At 41.2% G+C, this 22,620-nt stretch overlaps 1 protein-coding gene across 4 annotated transcripts in view; it reads right to left on the bottom strand.

Moving 5' to 3' along the window:
- rab36 (RAB36, member RAS oncogene family) overlaps positions 1-22,620 on the bottom strand; it is a 45,621-nt gene that overhangs the window by 13,318 nt on the left and 9,683 nt on the right. For 2 of the 4 annotated variants that reach the window (XM_020514373.2, XM_048611489.1), the window contains exons 4-9: positions 19,238-19,303; positions 18,226-18,327; positions 16,363-16,427; positions 16,223-16,274; positions 11,540-11,621; positions 5,772-5,862 (exon numbers count right to left, since the gene is read on the bottom strand). In XM_020514373.2, coding sequence (XP_020369962.2) covers positions 5,772-5,862; positions 11,540-11,621; positions 16,223-16,274; positions 16,363-16,427; positions 18,226-18,327; positions 19,238-19,303 — 458 coding nt within the window. The remainder of the gene's footprint in view (positions 1-5,771; positions 5,863-11,539; positions 11,622-16,222; positions 16,275-16,362; positions 16,428-18,225; positions 18,328-19,237; positions 19,304-22,620) is intronic. The other 2 variants (XM_048611490.1, XM_048611491.1) reach the window with 2 other exon arrangements.

The raw sequence follows: 22,620 nt of genomic DNA, 5'->3' as shown, positions 1-22,620 counted from the left end.
GGCCAATTAGTCTAACCTCGGTCGTGGGTAAGATTTTGGAGTCCATTATGAAGGATGAGATTTCTGAATATTTGGAAGTATATGGTAAAGTAGGGCAAAGTCAGCATGGTTTCATCAAGGGGAGGTCATGCCTGACAAATCTACTAGAATTCTTTGAGGAACTAACGAGCAGGGTAGACCAAGGAGAGTCAATGGATGTTATCTACCTGGACTTCAAGAAGGCCTTTGACAAGGTACTGCACAGGAGGCTGCTGAGTAAGATAAGGACCCATTGTGCTACAGGCAAGGTGCTATCATGGATAGAAGATTGGCTGTCTGGAAGAAAGCAGAGAGTGGGGTTAAAAAGGGTCTTTCTCAGGATGGCAACTGGTGACAAGTGGTGTTCCACAAGGGTCAGTGCTGGGACCACAACTTTTCACTTTATACATTAATGGTCTAGAGGAAGGAACTGTGGGCATTCTGGCTAAGTTTGCAGACAATACAAAGATAGATGGAGGGACAGGTAGTATTGAGGAGGTAGGGAGGCTGCAGAAAGATTTGGACAGGTTAGGAGAGTGGGCAAAGAAGTGACAGATGGAGTACAACATGGGAAAGTGTGAGGTCATGCACTTTGGCAAGAAGAATAAAAGCATGGACTATTTTCTAAATGGGGAGAAAATTCACAAGTCTGAAGTGCAAAGAGACTTGGGAGTTCTAATCCAGGATTCTCTCAAGGTAAACTTGCAGGTTGAGTCTGTAGTTAGAAAAGCAAGTGCAACGTTGGCATTTATTTTGAGAGGATTTGAATATAAAAGCAGGGATGTACTACTGAGGCTTTATAAGGCTCTGGTCAGGCCACATTTGGAGTATTGCGTCCAGTTTTGGGCCCCATATCTCAGGAAGGATGTACTGGTCCTGGAGCGGGTTCAGAGGAGGTTCACGAGAATGGTCCCAGGAATGGAAAGCTTAACATGTGAAGAACGTTTGAGGACTCTGGGACTATACTCATTGGCGTTTAGAAGGATGAGGGGGGATCTAATTGAAACTTACAGAATACTGAATGGCCTGGACAAAGTGGATGTTGGGAAGATGCTTCCATTGGTAGGAGATACTAGGACCTAAGAGCACAGCCTTACAGTAAAGGGAAGACCTTTTAGAGTGGAGATAAGGAGAAACTTCTTCAGCCAGAGAGTGGTGAATCTATCGAATTCACTGCCACAGAAGGCTGTGGAGGCCATGCCATTGAGTACATTTAAGACTGAGATAGCTAGGTTCTTGATTATCAAGGGGATCAAGGGTTACGGGGAGAAAGCAGGAGAATGGGGTTGAGGAACTTATCAGCCATGATTGAATAGTGAAGCTGACTCGATGGGCCTAATGGCCTAATTTCTGCTCCTATATCTTATGGTCTTATCCGCTGTTGCCTTTTTGGTAAAGAACACTGCGTCCTTAATAAAGTTTTTGATATGGTTTATTCAGTCTGTAAATATTTTGCATGATATTATCTTATAACATTCTGGGGGTTACCATCGACTAGAAACTGAAGAGGATTAACCATATAAAAACAGTGTCTACCAAGAACAGGTCAGAGGCTAGGAATCCTGCAGCAAGTAACTCACCTTCTGAATCCTTAAATGCCTGTCCACCATCCACAAGGCACAAGACAAGAGTGTGATGGAATATTCCCCACTTGCCTGGATGGGTGCAGCTCTAACAACACTCAAGAAGCTTGACACCATCCAGGACCACATATTCACTCGCTCAACCATTAATGCACAGTAGCAGCAGTGTGTACCATCTTCAAGGTACGCTACAGAAATTCATCAAGGCTTTTCAGACAGCACTTTCCAAGCCCACAACCACTACCATCTAACAGAGTGAGGGCAGCAGATACATGGGAACACTGCCATGGGCAAGTGCCCCTCCAAGCCACTCACCATCCTGACCTGGAAATATATTGCCATTTCTTCAGAGTTACTGGGTCAAAATCCTCGAACTCCCTTCCTAACAGCATTGTGGGTCTATCTACAGCACATGGACTGTAGTGGTTCAAGAAGGCAGCTCATCACAACCTTCTCAAGGAAATTAGGGATGGGCAATAAAAGCTGTCCCAGCCAGCAATGTCCATACGCCATGAATGAATAGAAATACTTAAGAACATATCAGTATGATCATCATTCCTCCAACCAATCTGTTCCTCAATTAGGATAGCAATTCCCTTTGTCAGAACCTTACACGGTAGATGGCATGTTAAATGATTTGGCAAAAAACTTGGCAGATGGAATATAATGTGAGGTTTTGCACACTAACAGGAAGAATTGCAAAGCTGGAAAAGGACTGCAGAGAGATTTAGAGTTCTAGTGAATGAATCCAAAGGCTAGCATCCAAGTTCAGTGGGTAATAGGGAAAGAAAATGGAATGTTAGCCTTTATTACAAAGGGAATGGAATGTAAAAATAGGAAGGGCTTGCTTAAATTTTCCAAGGCACGGGTCAGACCACAGCTGGCAGTTTTGGTTCCCTTATCTAAGGAAAGATATACTAGCTTTAGAGGCAGTCCAGAGAAGGTTTACTAGGTTGATCTCGGGTATGGAAGGATTTTCTTTTGAGGAGAGATTGAGTAGGTTGTGCTTGTACTCATTTAGAGTTTAGAAGAATAAGGAGGAGTCCTTATTAAAAAGTTTCTTAGGAGGCTTGACAGAATGAACATGGAGATATTGTTGCTCCATGTGGCCGAGTCAAAGGCCAGAGGCATAATCTCGGAGCAAAGGGTTGCCCATTTAAGGTAGAGATAAAGAGGTATTTCTTCTCTCAGAGAGTAGTCAATCTGTGGAATTTTTTACTGCTTCGTTCAGTATATTCAAGGCTGACAGACAGATTTTTAATCAGTAAGAGAATCAAATGTTATGAGATGAAGGCAGGAAAGTGAAGTTGAGGATCCTCAGAACAGCCATGATCTCTTTGAATGATGGAGCAGAGTCAATGGACAGAGTGGCTTACTTCTGTACCTACACCAGATTATCTTAATCATACTGTGCTATAAGGGAAGAGACTGTTGATTGTTTTGCAAGTGGACTCTGATTGGTAGAGGCATTGTTATAGAGCATGCACCAGTTAGATGATGACTGACAGTTCGTTATCAAGCTTTGTTGAAATTTAAACCAGGCAGGTTGACTCTAATTGGTCAAGGAATTGCCCATCTCGGGAGAAGATGAGATGTAATGATTGTAATGATCCCGAGATGAGGCATTCCACTCCCGGACATCCCAGATGTCCTTGTTTTTCAAGGACCGCAACTTGCCCTCCACAGTGGTCGAAAATGCCCTCGACCGTGTCTCTCGCATTTCCCGCAACTCATCCCTCACACCCCCTACCCGCAATAATAACCAAAACAGAATCCCTCTTGTCCTCACGTACCACCCCACCAACCTCCGACACTTCCGCCATCTGCAATCTGACCCCACTACCAAAGACATTTTTCCATCCCCACCCTTATCTGCTTTCCGGAGGGACCACTCTCTCTGTGACTCCCTTGTCCGCTCCATACTCCCCACCAGCCCCACCACCCCTGGCACTTTTCCCTGCAACCGCAGCAAGTGCTACACCTGCCCCTACACCTCCCCCCTCACCCCCAACCCAGGCCCTAAGAAGACCTTCCACATCAAACAGATGTTCACCTGCACATCTGCTAATGTGGTATACTGTATCCGCTGTTCCCATTGTGGCCTCCTCTACATCGGGGAAACCAAGCGGAGGCTTGGGGACCGCTTTGTGGAACACCTGTGCTCGGTTCGCAACAAACAACTGCACCTCCCAGTCGCGAACCATTTCAACTCCCCCTCCCACTCTTTGGATGACATGTCCATCCTGGACCTCCTGCATTGCCACAATAATGCCACCTGAAGGCTGCAGGAACAGCATCTGATATTTCGCTTCGGAACCCTGCAGCCCAAGGGTATCAATGTGGACTTCACAAGCTTCAAAATCTCCCCACCCCCGACCGCATCCCAAAACCAGCCCAGCTCATTCCCGCGTCCCTAACCATTCCTCCCACCTCAAGCACCACCCCCATCTCCTACCCACTAGCCTCATCCCCCCTCCTTGAACTGTCCATCCTCCCTGGACCGACCTATCCCCTCCCTAACTCCCCCCTACATTCGCCTTTATTGGCACCAACCCCGCCTCTTTGACCTGTCTGTCTCCTCTCCACCTATCTTCTCCTTTATCCATCTTCTGTCGCCTCCCCCTCTCTATTTATTTCAGAATCCCTTCCCCTCCCCCATTTCTGAAGAAGGGTCTCGACCTGAGACGTCAGCTTTCCTGCTCCTCTGATGCTGCTTGGCCTGCTGTGTTCATCCAGCTCTACACCTTGTTATCTTAGATTCTCCAGCATCGGCAGTTCCTACTATCTCTGAAGTATTTAATTGTTCAGTTAGGACAAAGGAAGGATATGCCACCTGATGTGGCCACTGAGCCCATGCTAAGTGAAAGACTAGTCGGGGCAGGCGGTTAGACAGGGCAGGCCGCAACTTTTGAGTCCTTGCCTTCAAACCGATCACCAGGGAATAACAAAATTACACCCAATGTATTGGGAAATGCCTGTAAATATGCGTCTTGGATGTCTTCTGGGTGCAATATACTGCAGGGAATCTCTGGTGAATAAATAGACTTACTAAAGATACACACATGGAGAGACAAGTACACAGGGATATTTCAAAATGAAAGTACAGTGTTTTTTTAAATAAACTTAACATGGAAAATAGGAGTGATATAGTGAGACAAATAATACTGAATGCAGAAGTTGGGCACAGCCAGAGCAGTGATAGGAGCCCAGCATTATCATGGACTTACCCATTCCAACTTGCTTACTAAATGATTTGAAAAACACAAGGGAAAAAATTTTTTACTAACACAATGCTCCATTTGAAAACAAATTACAAATTATTACAAATCGGTCATGGAGTTTGTGAATGATTTTAATTTCAAAATGAGCTACTGCTGAAGTAATGGCAAGAGACTGGGAAAATCTCAGTGGAATTTCAGAGGACTTGTGATTTTCTTTGGGAACCGGGAATTGGTAAAATTAGTGCATGGCTCTGAAATTTGAAACTTATTTCAGGCAGTCACAAAGTTCCCCAGTATGTACTGGTAATGGGTGACTATTCTAGCCATCAGTGCATCCTTGGAATGGTACAACCTCTGTGTAAATAGATTTATAGTCAGTTTCACACTATTTGTTTGTGAATCATACTCCCCATTTTTGCATGTAACCATACCAAACTTTGAGATCTTTGTCTCCTCCAATTCTAGCTTCTTGAGCTTCCTTGATTTTAACCTCTCTATCATTAGCAGTTGTGCATCCAACTGAGTTGACCCTAAACTTGGGAATTCCCTCCCTCAACCTCTCTGCCTCTCTCTTCTCTTTTAAGATGCTTCTCAAAAACCTACCTCATTATCCCAGCTGTTGGTCACAGAGTCATATAGGACGGAAACAGACCCTTCAGTTCAACCAGTCCCTGCCGATCATAATCCCAAATTAAACTAGTCCCACCTGCCTGCGCTTGGCCCATATCCCTCCAAACATTTCTTATTCATGTACTTACCAAAATATCTTTTCAACATTGTCTTTGATACGTTCTCATGTGACTCAAAATACTTTAAACAAACTTATTAAAAACTTTGAGACCTTTTGCAACATATGTTAATACTATATAAATACAGGATGCCATTTGAACGTGCGTACATGGTTCTGTTGTGCACAGGTACAACTGCTAATGCTTTTCTAAACACTCACCTGTTTTTGAAGACACAGCCCAATACTCTGCTTGCATCTCAGTAGCCATCCTAATGGCATCAGCTTCTGTTCGCTCATATTCAGCCTGCGACTGGTAGACAAACACAAATAATGACACAGAACTACATAAGTAAATATTGGTCAGATGACAAAGTCTATCAGATAGGCTTTAAGGAATGTCTTAAAAGTGAAGTAGGAGGCGGGAATGTTAGGAAGGGCACAAGGCCAATGCAACTGAGTGTATGGCCATCAATAGTGGAGCAATTAAAATTGGGAATGCTCAAGAGGCCAGAATTAGATAAGTACTGATATAGTGGAGGGCTGTGGATTCGGAGGACGGGTTACAGTGACACTGAGGATAGAGCTATGGAGGGATTTGCAGGCGGTTAGGAAGTGAAAATCGTAGGTGAACGATGGGACTTCGTGCAAGTTAGGACATAAATAGAAGACGCTGGATGACCTCAAGCACTTGAATCATAGAATGGAGGAGACCAGCCAGATGTGTTGGAATAGTACAGAAAAAGCAAAGCCATGAATATGGATATCAGCAGCAGATGAGTTAAGGCCAACGTGATGTTGGGTGTCATTATGGAAGGGAAACAGGTGACCTTAGTGATGGCATGATCATATGATCAGAAGCTAATTTTGGGGTTGAATAAGGCACTCGGGTCACAAGCAGTCTGGTTTGTTCTCAAACAGTTGTGGGGAGGAGGGATGGAGCGACACTGAGATTTCTGAGAATTTTGATTTGGAATTAAACTTCTTAAAGTTTTTTTGTGTGCTATTTCATGGGATGTGCTGTCACTTGTAAGGCTGATTTGTTTTAGAATCTTAATTGCTCTTGAACTGAATGATTTGCTAGGCCATTTTAGACAGTATTTAAAAGATAACTGCATTGCAGTGGCTCTGGAGTCACAAGTAGGTCAAACTAGGTCAGGACAACAGATCTCCTTCACTGGAGGAGATTGATGAATCAGAATGGTGTATATCAACCAATGATGGTTTTCATTACTAGGACTAGCTTTGTATTCCAAATTTATTAATTAAATTTAAATCCCACTAACTGCTGTGATGGAATTTGGATCCATATCCCTACAGCATTAATCTGGGTGTCTGTATTAGCTATCCAATTACATTACCATTACGCCACTGTCTCACCTTATTGAGGTTATACCCAAGATGTTTAAGAGGAATTTTATTAATTAATAGTGAAATATCACTGACCTATGCCATAATGATAAATTTTACCTGCATTCAGGTTAAGCAGTGGTGGGTCTCAAAGTTCCAAAGGCTCATTATATTTAGCCCAGTGGATTAAAATGACTGATAAAGTTCTGAACATTGAAAAAAACTTTCTTTGTATTAAGTATATGGAATGTGTAGTATGCCCATGAAAGACCAGCTATCTTATATAGAATCAAAGAAACAAGAACGGATGTAGGCTATTTGTGCCTATCTATCCATTAAATAAGATCATAGCTGATCTGACTGTGCTCTTAAATCAACTTTCCTACCTCCCCGTCAATGCAACCCCCACCTACCCGTAGCCCCCAACACCCCAAAGAATAATCCTTGAATCCATTGTCAATCTGTCTAAGCTACCTGTTCATTGCATTGGACTAACAACTTATTGTCAATCAAACATTCAGACACAAGCAGCTACCCTTACAGGGTACCCAGGACATTTATCATAAAGACAAGCAATTGTTTATTTCCTTAATAAATCAGATTAAGGAATCATTGATGAGCAGCAGCAAATCTGAACTGTAAAGTGCCAGTTAATATAATGACTTCCATGGCAATCACATAAATAAAGCAAAATAAAGAAATATAAAATCGAGAGGCTGAAAGCAAAAAAGTTACATTTTAAAAAATGCCCAGCCATAAAAGCTGAAGGAATGAGACTTCACATTCTTTGAAGTGCCAGGGAGGTTGTAATTGAGCAGTAATTAAGATCTAGTACATTGACAAGAGGGCACTTAGATTAGAACGGACATATCCTCACTTTAAACAGCGAGTTCAATCTGTATTCCTAATGTGGAGGTGCCAGTATTGGACTGGGGTGGACAAGGTCAGAAGTCAGACGACACCAGGTTATAGTCCATCAGGTTTTTTTGAAGTTACAAGATTTCGCAGCGTTGCCCCTTCGTCAGGTCACCTGTGAAAGCTTGTGATTTCAAGTAAACCTGCTGGACTATAACCTGGTGTTGTCTGACTTCTGACCTTGTATTCCTAAGGTCAGGAATGTTCACCTTAAACTGCACAGATGTGAGGTTGCGCAGTAATCTGGAATATACTACACAGTACAACAAACAAACTGCATTTCACCACTCTTTCAAATATATTGTCAGGTGCAGAACAATCTTAAAGTGTGCCGATTAAGTAGGCTGCCTTGTCCTGAATGTTATTTATCTTCTTGAGTGCTGCTGCTTGTAGTGAGTATTCCAATATATTGCTGACTTATGCTTGTAGAAAACAGCGAAGGTTTGAGGAGTCAGGCGATAATCTGCAGAGATAAAACTGCAGAATTCCCATCCTTTGATCTGCTCTTGCAGTCACTTGATTGGCTCAGGTAATCCAGGCTGCAACATCAGAAAATACCTAATCCTCCTGTTTAAGCTCATATTACTTCCATTGCTACATCATGCAGTCAAAGTTAGGTTGCTCATGAAAATGAACATACAGATCATAACATGTGATTATCTCACTCTTGTTCAATGTAATAGGGGATGTCTGCCCAACTAAACAGATGCTGTGCGATTCAATGGTGCCACGTTTTGGCATAGGGCCCAATATTATCTCTCACTTGCACCATTTAAATGAACCTACAGTGTTTAAAACTCATCAGTGACTCGCACAAGAGAGGTGGAACCTACATATGATAACACACCAAGGCACAAGTGCACGGCAGACAAGTTCGGGGAGAAGGGTAGCAAAGTGACAGCTTACTAGAAGGTGAGGGTTGCACAATAGACCTGATGCAATGGGCTCTGGTAAGAACTTAAATGACCAAAGCTACAGAAAAAGACAATGTAATACTCTGTACACTGGAAATCCTGCCAAAATGCTCGCTTGTGATGTCAAGTGAATGGGTGATCAGCCTGGCAGGGATTAAGCCCATCCTGTCCAGCTTGGATATGGTGGTCAATTCTGTTTGTATGTTTGTAAGCCAACCATGAGATAGCTGATGTTTCAGGTTACATTGCAGCACATGGAGTTTTCACCAAATATCTAACACTCAGGAAGATATGCAAGTTCAGTATGCTGCCAATATAGCTCTGGACATCAAAAATGACTCCCAAGCTCTTGCAGTTCAGTGATCTTTCCTCCAGCGAATTATTAGGCTAGTAGTGCCACCCTGAGGGTGTAGCAGTAAATCCATAGAACACAAGACTGTTGTCTTTATTCAGAAGAACAATATTTGTGGTCCCACCCGTCCAACTCATCCATGGCCTGTGTCACTGTCTATCCACCCATCAGCTCAGACTACTTATAAATCCAGAACTGCTCCAGATCCTTTATTGAAAATCAATAGCAGATAGTACCCCGTTAAGTGCACTAAGACTGGTAAAGGCACACAGAAGACAACAACTAAGAAAATTCCCAAGCTTGATAAGTTTAATTTTGAATGAAATATTGCATGATGTATGTTTTGTTCAGAATGTATATTTTGTGACTTTAAAATTCTTAACATTTTATCATTGTGTCCAACTGTATGATGTAATATTAAGGACAGAGGAAAGTTAAGGAGAATGAAAACTTTTGATGAGTGGGGATTGCAGTTACTGATACAGCTGAGGCAGGAATGGACTATCTAGATTTCAGCCTCTCTTCTATCTTCTCCTTGTTCATATCTTCTTGGCTGATAGGTAGCAGCAAGTGCTGTTCGCTCATGATGGTGCAGTTGTGTAATATACAGCTGACAGCTATTAATTCAGAGACCGAACACTCAGTCAAGCACAGCAGGTGTTGTCCAAGCAGTAGAACTGTTGCTTCAGTGTGCCAAGTATCTGTTGTGACAAAGTTCTTGTAGCAGGCTAGCTCTTATTTTGTATGTGTTGCACGAGTGTGGCTTCTGAACTGCAGCCATGAGCAATGCCGTCAGCAACTACCGTTTATTGTCCAGAAGCAACCCTTTGTTTTGCCATTGGGGATTAAAAGCAGCTGGCAAAGCAGATTGCTGCAGGATTAATGTATCATGACTACTGCCAAGATACAAGCACTGCCCTAAATGATGCACTGTCTGTCCCCCAACTGCACATTGAGGGAACAGATCCCTTTCACTCCTGGTACATGGCAAAGTTGCCAAAGTAATGGTGCATGACACCATTGGCATCCTAAACCAGGGGAAAGCCTACAAATCTTATAAACCCTCGTATTCACTCTGCTGGCTTCTCTCTGACAGAAAATGATGTTTTACTGTCTCCAATCTAACAGAAGGCAGTGACCAAATTTATGAACAGTGGACTAAATACTGTGAGATCTTCTGAATATCCCAGTCAGCAGCTTGTAAGGAGCCAGACACAATGGTAGTTAGATGTCACTGACACATCCATCAGCAATGCAGTCCTCATGCTATTCTGGGTTTAGAGTCGTGGCAGTTGTTGGTTGTTGAGTTTCAGGTCAGAGAATTTCTCCCTGAACAGATATGGTCACCTCCTGTGAGTCTTTCTCCCTGTACTCTCTCTTCCAGGAGTTAGTCCTGCTTTGCACAGCCTCTGTTCATTCTCCCTATCATAACTAATGGTCGACTAGCATAAAGGTTCATGTCAAGTTACCAACTTCCTACCATATGGACCATAGGGATGCTCCCTAATTAGAGAGAGATGACTGACGATGGTTTAACCTGATGGTAACTATGCTAGATGAGAGAAGAGGTTGAGAAGAAGAATCCATCAGGGTAACCTCATACCCTGCCTGGGAACAACAAAGCTGCGCTGAAGCTTTGTAATCAGAAAAAAGTTCTTCAACCAACCATTCCTATGAACTTGTGAAATTCAAAACAACTACAAAGCACATCAAAAAAATGTGGAATTACAGCAATAGCTGGAAAAAAATCAACTAACCTTTCAGCAGTTAATGATCCTTTAAATAGCACCAGTGAGGAGGTTGGTTGCAATATTTGGGGTGGCACGGTGGCTCAGTGGTTAGCACTGCTGCCTCACAGAACCAGGGTCCTGAGATTAATTCCAGTCTCAGGTGACTGTCTGTGTGCAGTCTGCACATTCTCCCTGTGGTTTCCTCCCACAGTCCAAAGATGTGTGGGTTAGGTGGATTGGCCATACTAAATTGCTCATAGTGTCTAGGGATATACAGGCTAGTTGGGTTAGCTCAGTAGATGCAGGATTACAGGGATGGGGTATGGGGTGGGTCTGGGAGGGGTACGGTTTGGAGGGTCGGTGTGGCCGAATGGCCTTCTTCCACATTGTAGGGATTCTGTTCTATAGACTTCAAAATGGCAGGACCCACATCAAATTAGCATTATGTATTGATTGACATCATTATCTGCCTAATGTGCACATTTCCAGTGTGTGCAGGCAAACCCCCTTACTAAGATAGGTGTTGGTGTGCCTCATGTCAGAATTGCACATATGCCACAGACTCCATTTTAGAAGCCTAGCAGCACTCATAATGTCTGGAAAATCACACCTATTAAGCCCAATTTCACCTTTGAAAAATCACATTTTCAACAGATTATTAAGGGCAGAATGCAAGGTTCAGACATCAGGTCACTTACACAATTTACAAGGGAAATGATTATTACTCACCAATAAGTCTTTCTTAGAGCCAACAAGAAATATGGTACTTAAACCCTGTTCATTTTCCTTCAGTGCATCCTCTAGCCACTGTCTGCAGCAAAAAAAGAATATTGTTGGCCTTTAGAAAATATTAAAGGGAGTAACCAAAACTATTGCAGGTATCAGGAATTTAAGTTATATGGAAAAGTCAAGGGATACATACTTATTCTTGACTTTAAAATGGACACAAATTGAAATTGAAGGCGTTAGAAGTAAGAAATCAGATGAGGACGAAGAACAAGAGACTGACTGAATGTATTGCAGTTTATATTTAAGTGGGTTCACAAAGTACTACTGCGTGCTTTTGGTTGTAAAAACTCCACATTAACAGCGTTCATCCACATAAGTATCTTAAAACTAAAAACCACAAATGCCAAATCATAGAAATAGAGAAAATAGGAGAAGTAAGCCTATTGAGCCTGCTCCACCATTCAACATGATCGTAGCTAATTCACTACCTCATCACCAGACTCCCACTCTCTCCCCATATGCTTGACAGTGTTAGCTTCTAGAAACCTATCAATTTCTTAAATATATTCAGTGACTTTACCTCCACAGCCTTCTGTGGTATAGAATTAGATGGGTTCACCACCTTTGGAGTGAAGACATCTCTCCTCAACTCAGTCCAAAATGGTCTACCACATTTCCTGAGACTGTGACCCTTTGTTCTGGATTCTGGCATTGTCCTTGCACCAGTTTGTTCCACTCTGTCAGAATTTTGCGTATTTCAATGAGATGCCCTCTTGTTCTACTAACGACAGCGAATACAGACCCAGTGAACCCAAATCTCTCTTCATATGACAAACCTGCCATCCCAGGAATCAGCCTGGCAAACCTTCACTGTATCTCCTCTATGGCAAATATATCTTTCCTTAGGTAAGGAAGCTGCATACAGATGTGATCTCACCAAGGCCCTGTTATAGCTGAAATAACACTAACTTGTTCCTGTACTCAAACCCTCTGCTGTGAAGGCCAACATATCTTTTGCCTTTCTCACTGGTTGCTATACCTGCATACTTTCTTTCAATTAGCGGTGCACAAGAACACCCAGGCCCCTTTGTAAATCAAACATTCCTAATTGCAGTATTGGGTTTAAAGAATATTTCCAAACCAGATTGTTAATGATTTATTGGACAAAAAAACGAGCAATTGAAGGAAGTGGAGAATTAAATGGAAAGCAGGCTTAGTGCAAAAAACAGTCTGCTTGGCTACAAGGTAACTGCATGACCTTGGGTGGGTAAGAAACAGAATATTGTGTAACTAAAAGAGGCACCTGGAGCTGTTGTCTACACTCTGCCTGAGAAAGTACTGAAAGTACTATGAAATGGTGATACAGCATGTAACATTAAATTCAGAATGGTATTAATATCGGGGACTTTGCCCCACACATGAGACTTTCACTACTGGGCTGGGGTTCACAAAACCAGTGCCACAGACCTTTGCCATTAGACTGGGGTTTGTGAGAACAGTGCCTTGGAATTTGAAATAGAGCTCCAAGTGCCACCATTGACAAAGTCCCCAACGTGAAGACAAGGGAGTGAGAGTCATTAGTTTGCATACATATATAGTGGTTTAAGCTAATAGAGTCGCTTATTAGTTTGTATATATATTAAGCAGATTAAGATAATAAATTAGCTGAAGTGTGTGTGTGTCTTCTTGTAATCATTTTGATCAGACTTTAAAGCACCTGTTCAGTACTTCCAGCTAACAAAACACCAATCTACCACCATTTAAACAAAACTCTGCAATTCTGTTTCTCCTCCTGAAAGTGGACAACTGAATATTTACTCATATTATACTGCAGCTGCCATGTTTTTGCCACTCACTCAATTGGCGTAAATCACCCTGAAGCTTCTTTATGTTCTCCTCACCATTTACACTCCCACCTTTGGGAATATTACACTTGAACCCCTTATCGAAATCGCTATATATTGAATGAAAAATTGGGGGCCCTAGCACTGATCTCTGTGGCACCCCACCCGTCATCACTTTCCACTCCAAAAACAATCCACTTATTCCTACTCTGTTTCTGGTCAAATGAATTCTGAATGCATGCCAGTATATTGCCACCAATCGCGTGTACTTTGATTCTGCGCAATAACCTCTTATGTGGGACTTTTATCAAAAACTTTCTGAAAGTCCAAGTAGATCACAACAATTGGTACTTCTTCATCTATTCTATTAGTTACTTCCTCAAGAAGCTCCCATAGGTTTGTCAAATACAATTTCCTTTCCAAAAATCTATGTTGACTTAGTGTAATACAATTGGTATTTTCTAAGTCTCCTGTTTTCACATTCCATTTAATGGGCTTTCGCATTTTCCCTACTACTGATATTAGACAAATTGTTCTGTAATTCCCGATTATCTCCGTCCTTCCTTTTTAAACAGTGAGGTCACATTTGCCACCCTTCAATCTGATGAGGTTGTTTCAGAACCTAAAGAATTTTGCAAGGTGACAACGCATGCAGTATTTTCTTGGCCTCCCCTTTGGCACCTGGTATAAAGATCATCATGTGCCTAGGGATTTATCAGCTATCAGTGCCATTAACTTTCCTAGTACTTTCACGTAGTCACTAATTTCTCTAGAACTCAAGACCTTTTCTTCCCTTGCAGTCTTGGAGAACAAAAGTAGCTGTGTAATTTCTCTGCCAATTCTTCGTTCTCCACTATCAATTCTCCTGTTTCACAGTGAGAGGGATGGGAAGGGTGATCAAAAACCTGGCTGAAATGATGAGTTAATTTAGAACTATAAGTTAGCTAGTTGTGTTCTTATTGGAGCTCATACTGTGATTATCTGACTTGTTTTGTTATATTCATTCAAGAGATGTGGTCATTGTTGGCTGGGCCAGCATTCACTGCTCATCCCTAATTGCCCTTGAGAAGATGGTGGTGAGCTGCCTTCTTGAATCGCTATATTCCATGTACTATAAGTAGACCCACAATGGCATTGGGGAGAGAATTACAGGATTTTGACACAGCAACACTGAAAGAACAATGATATTTTTCCAAATCGGTGATGGAGAATGGCTAGGAAGGGAACTTGCAGGTGGTGGTGTAGCCAGGTACTTGCTGCCTATGTCCTTTGAGATGGAAAGGGTGGTGGTTATGAAAGATATTGTTTAAAACAATGATACTTACATTTCCATAGGAAAATCAGTTCCTAATTTAAATCTTAGCTACAACAGATTCCCATCCATGGCTCCCCCCAGAAAATATCCATCCTACCAGACAAACTAAACCTTTGGAGGTAGGAATCAAATCATTAAATCACCACAGATTATTCGGGGCACTCTGGGTTTGCCCATTGTTGGGGGTCCTGTGATGAATTTTTGCAGATGCAGTATAACTTGAGATTGTCCACTTGCCCAGAAAAAAAGAGAAAAACATGAAATCATTCAAATAGAGGGAGAGGCTGCAGAATGCTGCAATACAAGAGGATCCAAGTATTCCTGTACATGAATCACAAAAAGTAGCATCAGATACAGCACGTAGATTGGAAGACACATTGAATTGTTCCGAAGAAGAGTCATATTGGGCTCAAAACATTAACTCTGTTTCTCTCTCCACGGATGTTGCCAGATCTGCTGAGTTTTCCCAGCATTTTCTGTGTTTATTTTAGACAATTGCAATGTTGATACTTACTGCAAAGAAAATAGAGTACAAAAATAAGGAAGTGTTGCTACAACTGTACAGGGTGAACTGCACCTGGACTACTGTGTAAAGTTTCAGTTATCTTACATAAGGAAGGATATCATTGCATTGCAAGCAAATTGGTAAGGTTTCACTTGGATGATTCCAAGGGTGAAAGGGTTGTCTTATGAGAAAATTTTGAACAGATTGGGCCTACACTCACCGGAGTGTAGAAGAATGAGAAGCGATCTTATTGAAACAGTTAAGATTTTGAGAGATTTTACAGTGTGGATGCTGAGAAGATGCTTTCTCTTGGGAATTTAGGACTAGGGGTCACAGTTTAAAAGGGGGACACCTCATTTAAGACACACATGAAGAGAATTTTTCCCTCTTGGAGGGATGTTAGTATTTGGAATTCTTTATTCTTGATAGCAGTGGAAGCTTGGTCATTAAATAAATTCAAATCTGACAAATTTGTCATTTACAAGTGAGTCAAGGGTTCTGGGAGACCAGAAGGAAATGGGGTCAAATCCACAATCAGAGCAACCATGATCTTATAAAATGGCAGACCATGCTTGATGGTATGAATAGCTTAGTCTTACTTTCATTTCTTAAAAAGCAAGGATGGGAATGCTGGTGTTGAACTTGGAATGGTTCATGTTTGGCCTTTTATTATTCTGTCCTGCATCATAGTTGGACTTTGTGGACACTAATTTACAGATTATCTCATCTGCTATTATGTTGGCATTTCCTCCACTGAGGATCTCAAATACGCCTGCTCCAGGGAAACACCCCTTGAAGTGGCATTTAACATACACCTGGCACGTGGCATTGGTCAATTATGGGTAGTGTCGGTTTGGTTAAAGGTTTCACTATGCTAGTTTCAAGTCTCCAATAAAAACAAACACTGAATGGCTGGAATATAATAACTGCAATAGGCACATTGCATATTGAAGTAAATGACTGAAGAACTGAAAATAATATTCAATATCTCCATATACTGATGAAAAAAAAGGACTTACTTTGTGTGTTCCAGGGTTTGTATGTCAGCCAAATCAAAGGTTATTATAACGACTGGAAACAAAATTTTAAAATATGATCAAAACATTGATATTTTAAGAGTCCACAATGAGTTGTTTTGCTGGCACTAATCTGGACTTACCTTCAGCACCTCGATAGTATGCAGAGGCAATGCATTTGAATTTCTCCTGCCCTGCTGTGTCCCAACTAAAGTCAATAGAAATATATCAGATCAATCCTTTGAAAGAAATCTACTCCAAATTGATGAGTACATTTAACTTTAACTGAAAAGTTCTGTTTTATCCTGGTTTCACCACATTAAAATGTTTAAATGTTATTGCATTGCATTAAACCACTGGCTTCCTATTCAAGCAAATAGTAAGGAAATACAAGACAAGAAATGTGTCTGAAAAGACTCATCTTGTTGGGGCCAAGGACTTAAAACAAGTATTAGACTCCTTATTTGCTCAAGCGTAGACATAGGTAAAGGATTACCCTTGTTTGTATTGAGTTTCCAAACCAGGGAGCATTAAAGGCCTCTGATTTCCTGGATTTTTTCTTCTGGAGCGGTGTGAACATTCTTGCTTATCAACCTAAATAATTTTAGTCGTGTCCTATTTCAGGAAATCAATGCTAATAGGAAATAACTTGCATTTACAAAGTTATTTTCAGAATCAGAATATGTTACAAGACACTTTATAATCAATTAAATACTTTTGAAACGTAGTAATGTTGGGAACACTGTTGTGTACAGTAATAATAGCAGTTAATGTTCAGGTTACATTGGATCCACACATTCTACCTAAGTCACACAGTCTGTGGATGGTAACAAGGAGTTCTACTCTAGCTTTCTGTGGTCAAGGTAATTATACGTGATCAATAGAGATGCACATACTGCTGCCATGCAACACGTTTTCTTGTTATCTAAGAATGATGTCTCTTAAGTAGATCCTCTATGGTGGTGTATCCTCTAATCACCAGATAAGCACAAGAAAAGCAAATACGTAGGAAGATTTGTGGAAACAAACTACCCAAATAACCTTTACCCAGTACCACTTAGTGGTAAAGGTAGTAAATATGACAACGTACCAGGGGTGTTCATCTGGCAAAATACTAAAAGCACAGCAGTCAATTTGTCCACAGTAAGGTCTCTTAACACCAATGTGATAATGAACAGAGAATCTGTTTTTCATTTTTATTTGAGGGATAAACATTGTTTAGGACACGATGAATACTTCACTATTCCATTGCAATAAGTGGGACAGTGACAACATGAGTATAAAGTTAGAGACAGTAAAGACTGCAGATGCTGGAAGCTAGAGTCAATAAATGTGGAGCTGGAAAAGCACAGAAGGTCAGACTGCATCCGAGGAGCAGGAAGTCAACGTCTGGGGCCAAAACCCTTTGTCAGGACAAAGTTAGTTGAGTAACAAGAGTAGTGATGAACAATTGCTTTGAGGACAGGAGAAAAGCATATAAAAGGGTTCCTGTATTAGGTGCACTGCTTTTCTTGATATATATTAATTATCTAAATTGAAAAACACAAAAACATAATCAGTAGGAGTCAACCTGAATGACAATGGCTCCAACAGCTAGAGACAAACAAATGTTCAGGCCAAAGGCTTAAAACAAGTATTAGGCTCCTTATTTGCTTAAGCATAGACATAGGTAAAGGATACCCCTTGCTTGTCCTTCTCAATATGGTGGTCAGTGCCCTACGTTCCAGTTGAGCGTGCAAGATTTCTGCTCAGAAATTTGGTGTCTGGTATATAGGCACTATGCAGGACAATTTCTAGGATATACTGTCTGCCTTAGCACTAAATCTGACTGGGGCATTCTTCACTGCAGTCATAGCAACTAGGAAGGAACAGCAGACTCATCTCACACTCAAAAGAATATATCTATGTAAGAACAATTTGATGTACAATCTCACGCATTTTAAGACTAAACATGTAACACTTTATTTTAAAATTTGGGTAATGAGCTTTTTTTACTATGTACTCACATTTGTAGATTGTATGGAATTCCAGCAACTTCAAACCGCTCTATTTCAAAATCAACTCCAATTGTAGCCTTGTAGTCTCTGTCAAACACATTTTTACAAAATCTGAAATTTAAAGAGGTTCATAATAAATATTACTTCTGTAAAATGACATGGTCTCACTAAAAGAATGTGGTTTCAAGTATTAACAGTAGAAAGGAGGAATGAGATAGCATAGGTGTGCCAAATTTAATATAAATTCATACATAAATGAAAAGAAATAAAATTTCAATGAATTAATTCATCACACACAGGAAGATATCCAGGAATGGAATCCCCTCTCTCAAGGCAGAAGGCCAAGACTGTGTTTGCTAAGAGGCTCCAGCTCCCACTGTGGATCTTTCCTCTTGCCAGAAACTCCATCCTTTGTGTGACTCCTCCTCTTCATTGAGCTTCTCCTCTTCACATTTCTTACTTCACCTAGCACGTGATGTGGCTCTTCCACACAAGGCTTAGGCACCTCCTCTGCCTGGGCTGACAAGTTGGGGAAGCATGTAGATAAAGCCCTCAGTGATACGTAACATAGTTTTGAGAGTTCCTGCCTCAGAAAATCTTGGAGATGTTGTGTGTGTTAAGATGGAGTGGAAATTGGACATGAGAGTTGCCATAGAGGCATGGTAAGTAATTAATGAGGTGAGTTTGGTAAGATAGGGTGAGACTTCTATCTAGGTTTCACAGCAAAAATCCCGCCAAAGAACTATACACAACTTGGGCATTTTCAAAAGAAAACTTAACATTCGGACCATTAGATTTTCCTCAGATAAAAACCGAAAGAACTGCAGATGCTGTAAAGAAAAATCAAAGTTAACGTTTAGGGTCCGGTGACCCTTCTTCAGAACCGGACCCGAAACGTTAACTCTGATTCTTCTTCACAGATGCTGCCGGACCTGCTGAGCTTTTCCAGCAACATCTGTTTTTGTTCCAGATTTTTCTCAGAGTCATTTTATCATAATTCATGAAATTAATAGACACTCACCTATTAATAAGACATGTTTTTCCCACATAGAGGTCCCCAACCACCACCACCTTTGACATTTTGAGTCTGTGGGGGCAATTGACATAACAAAGTTTCACTATGTTAAGTGGTTTTAGTTTCCGCTTTAACCTTCCATTCTCTACCTCTGCCATGTCCACTTTCCTTACACACAATAGGTCACTGTGTCTTTACACATCTCCCAACAGCAAACAGGTTTCAAGAAATTATTCCCTTTAATTGTGCAACTGGGCAACCCCCCTCAATTTCTTCTCAGCTCTGACCTTACAAAGCACGCTGCAAGTTATTATTTAACAATATTTTCAGCACTTGCATTAACATTTTAGTAAAACTATGATGGACATTAACTTTCCTAGATATTGATTGAAAAAATGTACTCAATTTTACTTAAGTAATGTGTTTCACTTCAGTGTAGAAGACTCATGAAATGAAACAAAGTTGAAAGAGTACAGCCAATAAAGTGAAAAGTGACTTTGGTATTCAGTGATCTATTTCAGATTTTAAATGTTAATTTGAAATATTGTGGTGATGTTAGTAACCCTACTGCTGGTATGATGGCCATAAGTTGTCCATTTTATGGCAAGTAATCATGTACAGCCATAAGAGATTACCAACATTGAACCATGTCTTGTTTGAAATTGTAGGGGTATTCAAATATAATAGAAACAGGAACTGGACAAAGATTGAAAGATAATGGTTTCTTGCAGCCATGGACGCTTCCCTACGCTGAATCCTAGCCAAGCAATGTCGTCACGTTAAAATTCTCATCCTTGTTTTCAAATCCTTCCATTGCCTTCCCAATTTCTATAATGGCCTCCAACATTCTGAGATATCTAGGATCTTCTCATTCAGGCCTCTTGTGCATTTTCCAATTGCTCCATCACTACTACCTAGGCGCCAAGCTCAGAATTTACCTCTCTAAACCTCTCTGTCACTCTTCCTTACCTTTCTCCTTGAAGGTGCTTCTTAAAATCTATCTCTTTGAACAAGTTTTTGGACACTTGATCTACTAGGTCCTTATGTGACTCAGTGTCTTTTTGTGTTTTATAACGTTCTTGTGAAATGCGTGCAGATCTTTTATTACATTAAAGCTGCTAGATAATAAGTTGTTGTTAATTTAAGAATTAAGCTTGGTCAATGAAAACAAAAATTTTTAAGTATTCTGCATAGTTAAACTTCATTGCATACAAAACAAAACAGAACTTTAGAAGGAGACATCAGTGTAAGGATCCTGCATAAAGTAAGCTTCTAAATGGTCAGAGAGACAGTCAACTCCAGGTCTCAGAAATGAAAGGAGAATTTGCTAAACTAAAGGACCATCCAAATCTGTGTAGCGATTGTAATGAGGTCAGCCAGGTGGACCACACAGAATATGAGTTCCCTGACTGGGGCTGTTAATCTGGTCCAAATGGGAATCCTGGCTAACAAATAAAGAGTGTCACATATTCAGACACTCTGAGAGCTGGCACTGAGGGAGCTGGACAAGTATCAGGGACTTTCCATCTATATATAAGGAGTGACTTGGTGGTGGAGTTATTTCAGTGGCAACAAGAGTAAAGCATGTTCCTGAAGAAACCTGCTCGCAACAGTAGTTCTTTGAGTCGAGATAAGCATTTCTGATATCATGCTGTTATTTTGGAAGTTTGACCCCTTTGACTCTGCCGTCAAAGACTGGGTCCAGTGGAAAAAACATATTATTTTTTCTGGACAAATGATAAAAGGGGCAGATGAAAAGTAATGAATAATTCTCCTGACAGCTTGTGAATCTGCAGCTTTTTTTGGTTATTAGGAGTCTAACTTTCCCTGAGGCACCAGATACTGAAACCTTTCAAGAGTTGATGGATTTAGTAAGGAATATTACAACCCTCTAATTCTGAAATTCTATCATTTTTACTTGACAATTTGAGAACCAAGTGAATCTGTGTCAGGATTTTTGACTAGGTTAAGACAACTAGCAGAGGAACATGACTTTGGTTTAACCCTTGATGAGATGCTGAGAGACCAACTGGGATATGGAATTAATGATGTAACCATGCAAAAATGCCTACTAGCTGAAGCCCAAATGGTCTTCAAACAGGCAGTACAACTGGCTTCATGACTGGAAAATGCGACAAGTGGAGCACATGAGTTGCAGGGTATTCCGATGATAGCATACACGCTCACCAATCCGGCTGAACTTGGGAAATACCACTTGAATGCAGGCAATTGCACTGCCTCACTAAAGACATATGATTGGAGGAACTCCAAACAAAGCCAAGCCTCGATCAAACAATTAAAATTTTTTCAGGATCCGGGCCGGCAAGCCATTGTAGTTGCTGCTGGTATGTGGACTCGAGACAGCAAAGGAGTCCTACTAAATCTAAGTTGAGTAAGAGAACTCATAGGCCAGTATCAGTTAAATTGCTTAGCAACATCCAAATCAGAACCAATCAAAATAAACGTCTGGTTAAATGGTCATCCAGCTCGAATGGAGGTCAATACTGGTGCGGCCATTTCACTGATCACAGGACGAGTACGTAACAGGACTTGCTCTGGACTCCAACCCTTAAGTTTGCGCAACATCTTGGCCAGACTGAGAACCCACACTGGGGAATCTTTACAGATTAAGGGTACAACTTCATTCCAGTCTCTTATGAGAAGCAGTTGGTTCAATTACCAGTGATTGTTGCAACAGGCTCCAATCTAAGCTTGATGGAGCATAATTGGTTAAGAAAGATTGACCTAGACTGGGTTAACATTTGTCAATTAGAAAACGGCTGCCTGAGTGAAGTCCTAATTTAATACCCGGAAGTTTTTCAGGAAGGTCTCGGGACTATCAAAGGAGCCAAGGCCACTTTGCACGTTGACCAGGAAGAAATTCCATGATTCTGCAAGGCCCACCCAGTGCCATTTGCCTTACATGCAAAAGTAGAGGCAGAAATCAGAAGGCTGGAAAGCAAAGGAATCATCAAACCAGTCCAGTTTACAGCATGGGCAGCACTGGTCATATTGATTGGGAATCTCGTCGGGTCGGTTTGCCTTTGTGGAGATTTTAAACAAAAGGTTAACTGCTTTTCACAACTGGATAAATATCCAATCCCTTGCATAGAGGATTTATACACAAAGCTGGTGGGGGGTTGGCCTTCGTGATGCTGGACATGAGCCATGTGTGCCTGCAGTTGTGGTTAGATGATGATTCCCAGAAGAATGCTAGAACTAATAAGGGTTTGTACCAACATATGAGACTGCCATTTGGGTATCATCAGCCTGTGCAATTTTTCAGCGGACGATGGAGAACATTTTGCAAGGTCTACCCCAAGTCACCATTTAGATGATGGAGAACATTTTGCAAGGTCTACCCCAAGTCACCATTTAGATGATTTGCT

This window comes from Rhincodon typus, chromosome 24, assembly GCF_021869965.1.
Source record: "Rhincodon typus isolate 14 chromosome 24, sRhiTyp1.1, whole genome shotgun sequence".
NCBI lineage: Eukaryota > Metazoa > Chordata > Chondrichthyes > Orectolobiformes > Rhincodontidae > Rhincodon > Rhincodon typus.
The sequence above is the reverse complement of the archived record's forward strand: the minus strand, read 5'-3'. Positions and strand labels throughout refer to the sequence as shown.